The sequence below is a fragment of the Microtus ochrogaster genome, chromosome 10 (assembly GCF_000317375.1).
Source record: "Microtus ochrogaster isolate Prairie Vole_2 chromosome 10, MicOch1.0, whole genome shotgun sequence".
In the NCBI taxonomy this organism is placed as follows: Eukaryota; Metazoa; Chordata; class Mammalia; order Rodentia; family Cricetidae; genus Microtus; species Microtus ochrogaster.
In genome coordinates, this window is record NC_022016.1 from 72,486,437 (window position 1) to 72,496,976 (window position 10,540).

The following is a 10,540-nucleotide window of genomic DNA, read 5'->3' on the forward strand; positions in this document are numbered from 1 at the left end:
AAAAAAAAAAAAAAGCTAGAACCATTTCCATGTGTGTATTATAAAGACCCCTGGAAGGAATGTACATTTGCACACTGTGTGTGTGTGCTATGGAAGATGTAAGGGAAGGCGAAACAATGCATAATCAACATTATGAGAGCATCCAAGGGAAAACGTTAGATTCCTTGAAAGTCAAGGCCAAGAACACCCTTACTGCTCTGGAGTTCCCCAGGATGGGACAGGTACACTGAAGGTTAGCTGGACTAGCAACGGGGTGCACCGATGGACCTGGATTTGCCATTCCCACATTCAGGGATAAAAGTATCAGCTCAATTTATGGAGCTCTTCTGAGGTACAAGTGCTATTCTAGAAGCGTATGTGGATTAGTCAATTATATCCCCACGGCGGCTGCTTGGGGAGAGACACTTAGTGTTCACAGTTTACTCCTGGGAAACTAAGGCACAGAGACAAAGCAGGGGTCTAGAACAGGGGGTCTGACTCCGGAGTCTTTTACATCATATTATCTTATGAACCTAGCACAACTATCCCGTGCTGAGTGTTAAAACCAAAACAACAAACCCAGCTTTCCTTGAAAATTGTATTTTTAGGATAATCCCATTCAAGGCTGAAACTCGTAAATAAATAAAAATGCATTTTGGTATTACAGACCTCCCACTGCCCCCCCTACCTAATCCAAGGCCAGCAAAAAAATCTTTCTTTTTATTTATATATATTTTCCTTTTGTGACACTTTGGAGTTTCTGAACGCTAGGGGCTCCCGGATTCTCTGGTTTGAGAGCAACTTTTTCGTTTGGGTTTTTTTTTTTTTTTTTTTTTTTTTTGGAAAGGGGGTGGGGGAAATGTGGCCTTAATTATCCTACGTTTTAGGCAGCTTAAGGAAGGGGCTGTGCTTTCAGAATCCTGTCGAAGCCAAGTAAGGAGGTCCTTCTCCTCCCCCCCTCGCTTTTTAAAGGAGCTCGTGAAATATAAGCTCAGAAAACAAACCGAGCGATCACAGCGGCAGCCCGGGCGGCGGCAGCAGCAGCAGGAGGAGGAGGAGCAGGAGGAGGAGGCAGAGTTGGAGTTGGGCAGACGCTGCCGAGAGCTGCAGGACGCCGCGGAGTTGCAGGACTCCGCGCCGCTCCATTCATTAAGTAGCTGCGGAGGACTGTGGCGGGACGCCGACGCTGCCCACTCGCAAACTTCAGCACGCAGACGCACGCCAGCCGTGCGCGTCCCGGGCAGCGCGGCGCTGCAAAAGTTCCTGCTCGGGATTTGGCTCTCTTCCCCTTGGACTAGCGAACAGTTTGGGCTTGAGAGGAAAGCAGAGGCGCCCAGAGGGGAAACCTATCCGCGCCTGCAGTTGGAACTACTCGGCCGCCGCGTCCCGAGCCCGCAGTTCCGCTCCTGAGCAGCGGCGGCCCGCAGCGTCCCGGGAAGCTCTCCGCTGCCAGCGCCATGCAAAACTACAAGTACGACAAGGCGATCGTCCCCGAGAGTAAGAACGGCGGCAGCCCCGCGCTCAACAACAACCCGAGGAAGGGCGGCAGCAAGCGGGTGTTGCTCATCTGCCTCGACCTCTTCTGCCTCTTCATGGGTGAGCGCAGCCCCACTGATCACCTCCCTCCTAGCCTGGGGCCCCGCCGCGCTGTCAGCCCCGGAGGCCCGCAGCCATCCTCCGGGCGCCGTGCTAGCCGCGAGCTCCCCGCCCTCCCGGACCCCCAATCCCAGACCTGCGTACACAAGTTGGGGCGTGCTTGTGCATTCGCGGCAGCTGGAAAGTGCTCCTTAAGGGTAATCTCTAGTTGGGAGCCGGACACAGTCCCTCGGAAGGTGTGAGCTCGAGCTCCACGATCTGGAGGCAGCCTGTGGCTCTCCTCCCTGCATCCGAGTCTGTGCGAGACCTATCTAGGTCTCTGGGCGAGCCGGGCTCCTATGGTAGTGGCACTGCTGGTCCCGACTGCATGTAAACATCCACCCCTTTCGTCGCTCTGCCTTGCAGGGCCAGTCGCACAAGCTGGCCGTGTCACTCGCTGCTCGCTAGACTGAAAGCCCCCGGGGAGGGAGGGCGACCGGATTGGGCTCTTCCCAGCCGGGTCTTGGGCACCGAGGAGCGCATCACTTGTTGAGCGCCTACTGTATGCTAGGTGGTAGGTAGCTTCGCGGGCATCAGTTTTAAACCAGCTCACTCCCTGATTTGTGCAAGCAGGGGCTAGGAGTCGGGCTCACCCAGAAGGCCACTGAGGGAAAGCTAGCCATGGTCTTGCTTGGGGATTAAAGTTGAACTGCACTCCCTCAAAGTTGAGGCGCTAGCGCACGTCTGTTTCTGCAGAACAGATGTAAGCTCCAGCTGGAAGGGTGGTGGGATTCAAAGGAGGTGTGGGGGGGGGGATTTATTGAACCAGGCTCGGGGGAGAGAGAAACGACGCGAATCCACCGTAGTTCCAAGGTTGGAGTAAAAATAGGATTTTTTTTTCTCTTAAGCGAATTTTGATGTAAACCAAGGTGTGCAAAACTTGTCACCAAAGCCTTGCCCCTCTGCCTCTAGATGGATGTGCCACCTCAATGCCCCCTTGGTCTCAGTTTCTCCCTCAGTTGAATGAGTGGGTTCAAGTAGATGGTCTGGGAGGCCCCTTCCTGCATTAAGAACTCGGATGCCGTCCAGGAGCTGTTCTGCCAACACTGCTAACTGAAGAAACATCTGTGTTCCCCGTCCAGCTCCCCACAAATAGAACTCCTGCATGGAGGCTCCAGTCCCCTTGGAAGGGAATTATTCCGCAGATTGTGCCACCCTGGGTTTGCTGCCTTGTCTAGGACTCTTAGGCGCTGACCTCTTGCTCTTGCTGTTGCCCAATTACCCTCCGAGAATTTTGTGAGCCGGTGGCTTTCTTAGAATTTAAAATTAAGTATGGCCCTCTTCAGACTGAGGGGGTTGAAAGTAAGATTGCAGTCTGTGAAAGGGAAGGGAGCTTGTAGTTCCTGTGGATCCCATTCCCGGCTCAGTGATGCTAAGTAGAGTTGCTGTCACGGCAGGCCTACCTTCCTGGTGGCAAGCAGGCTTATTAGAATGCAGAGGGAGAGAGATGAGTTGTTGAGTTTTTTAAGATCCTCCCATGTTGGGGGGAGGGGCTGTGCGGGGGAGAGGGGATAATAAGGCCAAAGTACTGAAAAGGTTGAAGCTGTCTGTGTGCGACAAACTTGTCTGAGTTCTCCTGGGGTTTGAGTGTGTCCTTGGGAGGTTGGATTAGCGCTTTCACTGCAGGAGGAGAAAAACCCCCTGCCTCTGCTTTAGCATTAGGAAAGCTGGATTCCCCCCCCCCCCACGTGTTCCTTGCTCTAGCTTCTACATACTCTTCTGGCCCAACCAGAAGGGGGGGTTGCTCTCAGAGATGCTGCATTCTTAGGAAAACCAGTGTTGGGCAATGTGCAGAGAGATATACCTGTCAACTATAGTGTAAGCAGGGGCAATGACGCCCCAATATGCTTTCCTGTGTATTCAGGGTGGAATGAAAGGGTGTGGTGTATGTGCGCGTCTCTCCAGAGAGAAAATCCCAAACCAGTTGTCCAACTTAAACATACGCACCAACTATATTCCAGCACCACTACTTAAATAGCTCCTAACACCTTTCATTGGAAAAACCATCTGAAAGATTACCACGTATCTTGAGGTGGTTATGCAACATAACTCTGGCTTCCAAAAGAAGACTTAATAATACAACATGTGATTTTAATATTCAACACACTGCAATCCTAAAAAAAATGTTTCTACTTGGTTCAGTTTTTTTGCCCAAGACTGTCAGTATGATTTAATTTTTCTACAGCTTATTGATCATATGGTCTGCATTACAGGGTACTAATATATTAGGAAGAAAGACAGTTTTCTGTTTATTCTCCCATAGGAATATTGACCAAGCTTCGTCTCCTAGTATCTGGAAAAACTAAAAGCTGATGTGCTCTGTGCCTGTTGTGCAAGTGGAAATATGCAAGGCGTTTAACTTGCTTCAGATACCTTTTCAGAATGTTAAATTCTGGGTGAAAACCAAAAAGTCCCCTCTTGTTTGAAGGTCAAAAGAATGTGTTGGCTGAGAACCCCTGCCAGGAGCTTACACCCATTTACAGTTACCTTTGTCCATTGATTGCTTTTAAATACAATTGCAAATCTTTGCATGGTAGATTTTCTGAAGTCTCTTTTGCTTTTGTTTCAATTAAACACCCCCTTATCACCTTTTTTTTCCTCTTCACATTAGTTCTGGTGTATGGAGTTCCAGGAGAACCACAGAGATTTCTTTCCTATTGTCTAAGTTTTTTGTTTGTCTCTTTTAAAAACATAAATCATTTAATATGCTTTTCACTGTACCACCTAGAAAGCCATCTCCGTGTTATAGACCAGAGGAAGAGCAGATTATCAGAGACTAGATCGTCCCCGATTCTCAGTTGGCAGAAGTAGAGTCCTTTATCCCTTTTGGAGATTGTTGAAATTCAGACCCCATGAAAACCTTCTAGCTCGGTTGCAGAGCACCTGCCTCTTAATCCTCTTTGCGTTCCCCAGGTATCCTTTTGGATCAAAGCAGGAGGATAAATGATGTCTAATTCTTCGGTCAGCAATACAGAACGGGGTGGTCAACAACCACACCGTTCAATCTGGCTATTCTAAAATGTTGACAGTTTTGATTTGCAACAGCTGGGATAAGAACCTTAGAGCTGGTTCTGTAAGTAGTATGCATAGTTTCATTGTTACTGTTCGCATAGTATTCATGATTACTGTTGCACTGTTGATGATGAGAGGGGCGGTGGGGTGTAGAGAACAGAATGGAACCCTGCCACATAGAAGCCAAGGTTTCTTAGGTGGTGGCTGGCTGATCCCAAATCTAGTTGCATGTTGGTAGACACACTGATTTTTCATGAACTTTACATTCTTTCCCCCTGGAAAATGACTTGTTAAGTGGGATTATGTCTAAATTCCCGGGTAACCATTGAATACTCTGGGATCCAAATCTTACAGAGAGGAAAAACAGATGGTTTTTCGAGACAGGGTTTCTCTGTGTCGCTTTGTTGCCTGCCCTGGAACTAGCTCTTGTAGACCAGGCTGGCCTTGAACTCAGAGACCCTCCTGTCTCTGCCTCCTGAGTGCTGGGATTAAAGGCGTGTGCCACCACCACCCAGCTTCACATTTTGGCATTTCCTAGAGACTGTTGCAAAAAAAAAAAAAAAAGGAGCCTAGAGGTCTGAGGTTCCGATCTTGTCACTGTGTGGTTTGGGCAAATTCACTTGAAATTTCTGTGTAAGGATTTCTTTATATGGCAGCAAAGGAGAGAAGCTAGGTCATCTTAAACTAACTCTTCACAGTTTTGTGACTATGCCGACAACAGATAGGCTGGAAGACCCTCAGATCTGACCGAAGAAATAATGAAGAAAATTAGCCTAACTTGGTATTAACTGGAAGGTTCCCCTCCTCTTGGCTACATGGGTCCTTTGACCTGCTTTCTGGAATTCATAGTAATCAAAAGCACACAAGTAAACAAGCCCAGCCCAGGCCTCTCATGTTCTTGTGGCTCTGTTATTGTGTTTACTGCCATTTGAAATCACTCAATGAAGCAGTCTTGGTTTTGATAACTTAATGTACCATGGAGCCACAGAATATAGGAACAAATTTTCACGAATCCGCTGTTGAGCCACCCAGCCAACTATCTTGCATGCATTGTAACAAACATGAGGGTAGCCTGCGCTTCGTCAGCTAGACACTGCTGGCTTTTCCAGGACGGTGGAAAACCTATCTCCTTATTGTCCAAAATTGCCGCCCACTTATAGCACCCATTTTCTTTTCCTTAAAGTTTTCTTAAGAGACACCTTGGAGGTAGCTGCCTGGGTGGGAGATCTCCAAAATGGCAGTTGGTGGCCCTTCTATTTATAGCCCTTTGCATGCCTGTCAATTTGAGATTTGTTGTCCCTTCCTGTGCAGTTGTCTTGGTTGGCAAAGCCCAGTTGGTCACAGCGTGATGCTGATGACACCGTAGTCAAGGGATTCCTTTCTATGTAGATAGTAATATTTTGGGAGAAGCCCCACCTCTCTAGTCAGTTTGGCTCTGTACAGTATCGAGAGGAATCTTTAATGTGGGTAGTGTCCCTTATGTCCATGTTTAATGAACTCACCTGATGTGAGAACCATCTGGTGTGAGATACAAATTCTACTTTTCCCCAGGGGCTTTGGGCAGGCCCTGGGATCCTGTATTTTTATAAAATCCTTGGCTAATTTTTATCAGGCCACTTTTAGAATCACTGTGTTGTGTAACAACTCGATGTCTTAAGGGCGGTTGAATTATGCAGTGGGCTTTTTGTCCCTGCACTGAATGTTCCAGCACTTTCTGCATTGTTAGGCTGTGTTTTGGGTTTGTTGTTGACCATGCCTCTGTCTCTTCTGAGATGTGGAATTGGTGTGTGAGGGAAAGGTGAACCGGGCGTACAGGAGATTGCTAAATAGAGGCTTAAATAGCTCCAAGTTAATTTGAAAGAGTCTTGGGAAAACAGTGCAGGTTGCAGAGTCCCTGGGATTGAGAGTGCCAGGGGGCATAAAGCTCACACCCATAGGTGTGATTTGGACAAATGTCACTTGACCTCTCCGGGCTTCAGCTTCCTCCTGTGTAAAGTCAGCAAAGTGGGGGGACAAGGAGGGGGGCACACGACAGGCCTGGGTCCTGTAGCTGAGGTGAGAGACGGGTGTGCAGAGTTAGAAAGTGTGTTCTTAACGTCAGGGGCCCTGCTGCCGTGGTCTGCATTAGTAAAGATAGCATTTTCAACTCCTCCACTTTCCTTAACCCTCCAGGGTTCTGTGGCAAAGCCCCCCCCTTTCTTTTTTTTCTTGTTTTTGCAAAGTTTCCTGAAACTTATTAAAGGGAAAAGGTCTGAGGAAGAGAAGTTGGCTGAATGGACATGAATGGTTTCCATTAGCTGAAGAAACAGTGGCAGGTTTCTGACCTGTCTGGAAAGGTCAAAGGGCAGGCACCTCGGTCACCTTCGGTGGCTGCTGTTCTCTTCCTTTGTAAAAGAGATGGTTCTAACATCTGAGGAAAAAAAAACACAACTCTTTTAGGAAAGGTGGAGAGGATGGGAACAAATGACCCATTTGGGGTCTTTTACTTCTTTTTGTCCTGTGGCAGTGCAGGGGAAGCTGACTGGAAGTTCCAAGAACCCCAGTCTTTGGAAATAATAAATAAAATGCTTGCTCCCTGTGTGTGTGTGGGGGGGGGGGGCTTTGTTAAGGAAAGGGGTACCAGGCTACTTATCTGGGCCAATCACGTGGTTGGATAGTGATGCTAAGCTGTAGAAGCCATAGGCCAGAGCAGTGCCTGCTGCTGCTGGTCACCACACCCTCTTGGGGCTTTGTGTCCTTCCTCACTTCCCACTTTTCAGGACAGCCCAAGGAAGAGGTGCTCCAAAGTCCAAATATGTGTGGCCTGTTCTACAGGGCTCTGAACAGAGCTGCAGGAACATTAAAGACCGTACTTGACAGTAGAGTTGCTGGCACTCGTACCTAACCGACTGTGTATCCATTTAAGGTGGACTCAGCCTCTCTATGGCCGTGATAATAAACCGCTGGGACAGTTCTCCATTTCCTAGATTCACAGAATCTTTAGAATTTTGTTGTCTTGTCAGTAATACCAAGATTATTAGTTTTTTTTTTTTTTTTTTTTTTTTTTTTTTTTTTTTTTTGGTTTTTCGAGACAGGGTTTCTCTGTGGTTTTGGAGCCTGTCCTGGAACTAGCGCTTGTAGACCAGGCTGGTCTCGAACTCACAGAGATCCGCCTGCCTCTGCCTCCCGAGTGCTGGGATTAAAGGCGTGCGCCACCACCGCCCGGCTTATTAACACAGGTCTTTCAGGAGGGAGGAGGGAATGAATGGTGGAGAGCCTGAGAAGAGAAACCCAAGCTTTACAGTCAGAGCCCAGGTGCGCTCTCAAGCTTCCTCTCTCTCTCTGTCTGTCTCTCTCCCTCCCTCCCTCTCTCTCTCTGTCTCTCTCTCTCTCTCTCTCTCAACTCCGTTATACTATGATCTGACCCCACCGAGGCCTCTTTTCTCATGGCAGCACAATGCCCTGCTCACCTGAGGCCTGGACTGGCTAGTAATTGCCACGGGGTTGTGAAGGAGTAGGAGGAGAAACAAGGTCTTGCCTTTCTGATACTCCCGTGTTTGAAATTGGATACCTTTCATGTGGCTCAGCTCTGAGAGTCTTCCATTATTTCCCTTGCTGTGTGTCAGTCAAAAGAGGAACGAGACAAACAGGTTTCACTTTTAGTCCACTTCGCTGTGTGAGGCCGGAGGCTCCTGGGGTGAGTTTGGAGGACTAGGCATTTTTTAATATATTCCTTTTCTTCCGACTGGTACTTGTTCTAGAAGGTGCCTCAGCTTGCTGCTGACTGATTGGAGCTTGAACAGGCATGGCAGTTTTACAATGTATCCCAGGAGAAAAGAAAAGAAACTCAGTGTTTCCAAAGATTGGGCTTTTTAAAATGTTCCTGAACGATTCTTGCGGTAGAACTTATTCTCATCTTTTCAAGGATGAAACGGAGTCTGGAACTTAACAATTTACTGAAGATCATGTGTTGACTGAACATGCTACCATTCAAAGGCCAGGGCGGCCTTATCTTTGAATGCCTTCTTAATACTATTCTTTGCTTAGGTCCAGGTAAATTTATAAGTTATGATCTGCATTAAAATCTCCAAGCGTCAACCTTACCAAACAACGAGGGCAAGAGCCGTGCCCACGGGCAAGCCTTTGAAAGACCCGGTTGATTTCTGCGTGCTTTCAAAGTCCATATTGTAATCAGGGTATTGATGGTTGTGTTTTTGAGGTTTGTCACAAATTAACAAAATGATATGCCTGGAGAGTTTTGCAGAGAAATGCAAATCAGGATAAGTGCCTTGTCATAATAAGCAGTGTGCGCTGGTTCCTGTGTATGTATCCCTGAAGCACATAATACACAATTACACTGACATGAAGGAGCCACGCTTATTGATGTCGTCTTTATATCTTCCCCCCACCTCCAATTAGTTTGCAGAGTCAGTCTGTATAATTTCTAGAGAGGGATTTCACCAAGTCTGTGTTTGCACCTGCCTTTCAAGTCTTGTCCTCTACGGATGTTCCCGGAGTACCTACTGTGGGCATGGGGTCCTAGGTTACCCCAAAGGAATTTCCAAGGTAGGGGAGGGAAAACAGCCCTTGGTTGATAATGACAGGGGAGCCTTAAAGGAGGGCCTGCAGAAACACAGCTGGGAATGATGGCGCTGATGGCACCAAACTGGGTGCTGGAGGAGAGGGGAGGGAGAGGCTGGGGATGTCACGTGGTCCATTTGCACAGGAGGACCAGGGAGAGATTGGGCCAGTGGCGTGGCTAGAAAAGAGGCTAATGACAGACTGAAAAACGGGGCTGGAAATGACCATCAGCTGGGGACCTTGGGCATTATTTAGAGGACCAGTAGAATAATGGGAGTTTTATCTTTGTCATTTGTTTTCTTTTTATTACGGGAATGTTCGTACAGTTACCAATGGTAATCTTGCAGCTCTGCTAGGTTCTATAGTAGCTCCACATTTGGGGGAGGAATTTCCATGCTGTTTTGAGGTGGCTACAGTGTTCCACAAATCCAAGGTTCCTTTACAATGGGAGAGGAAGTTAGAAAAGTTTTACAGAGGTCTTTGAAATTAGTATAATTGTGAAAAGTTCTGAAAAGAGGATTCATCTATTATAATCTAACTCAGGTTGGGGAGACAGATCTCTGGCTTGGAGACTTGGGGGGACTTGAGGCAAGTGAGAGCTGAGCCTAGGGCGGTGGGGACACAAGGGAGAAGGACTTGGCAAAGAGAGCACAGGTATCCCCCGGGCTTCTGGTTGGGAGCCTGGAAAATGAGGTGAGGTCAGCCTCCTGTTCTGCACTCGACCTATGGTACCTACAGAGGAAAGCCTTGTGGTATGACTAGTGGATGTTTCTCTGTGTGTCGCCCCACAGCAAAACTAAGACTGCAAGTCACCTACTTGTTCCGCCCTGGACATCAGATTTTTCTCAAATGCCCCTTGACAAGAACAAACCGGAAACCCTCCTGGTTTTGTGTAAGGGTTTTTTTTTTTTCATGTTATAATGATATTTAAGAAACAGTTTTGTTGGGATGTTTTTCACAATACCATGTGATGCAGCCATTTAAGACTTAAGGCACACAATCCATGGGTTTTATTGTCGTCACCGAATTAGATAGTTATTCCCATAACCAACTGCAGAGTTTATCTCTGTAGAAAAAGATTGATCTTTACTAATCCTTCCCCATTCCTGTGCACCTCTCCCAGGTCTTAACAACCACTAATCACTTTTTTTCTCTCATAGATTTGTTTATTCTGGATATCTCACATAAATCAACAGTATGATCTGAGGTCTTCTGTAATTGGCTTCTTTCATTTAATGTTTTAAAGTCCCGCCGGGCGATGGTGGCGCACGCCTTTAATCCCAGCACTCGGGAGGCAGAGGCAGGCGGATCTCTGAGTTCGAGGCCAGCCTGGTCTACAAGAGCTAGTTCCAGG

The 10,540-nt window shown here is 47.6% G+C and overlaps 1 protein-coding gene across 1 annotated transcript in view; it reads left to right on the top strand.

Moving 5' to 3' along the window:
• The first annotated feature begins 991 nt into the window (after positions 1-991).
• Plpp3 (phospholipid phosphatase 3) overlaps positions 992-10,540 on the top strand; it is a 79,247-nt gene continuing 69,698 nt past the window's right edge. The window contains exon 1 of the mRNA XM_005353498.2: positions 992-1,575. Coding sequence (XP_005353555.1) covers positions 1,437-1,575 — 139 coding nt within the window. The 5' untranslated portion in view covers positions 992-1,436. The remainder of the gene's footprint in view (positions 1,576-10,540) is intronic.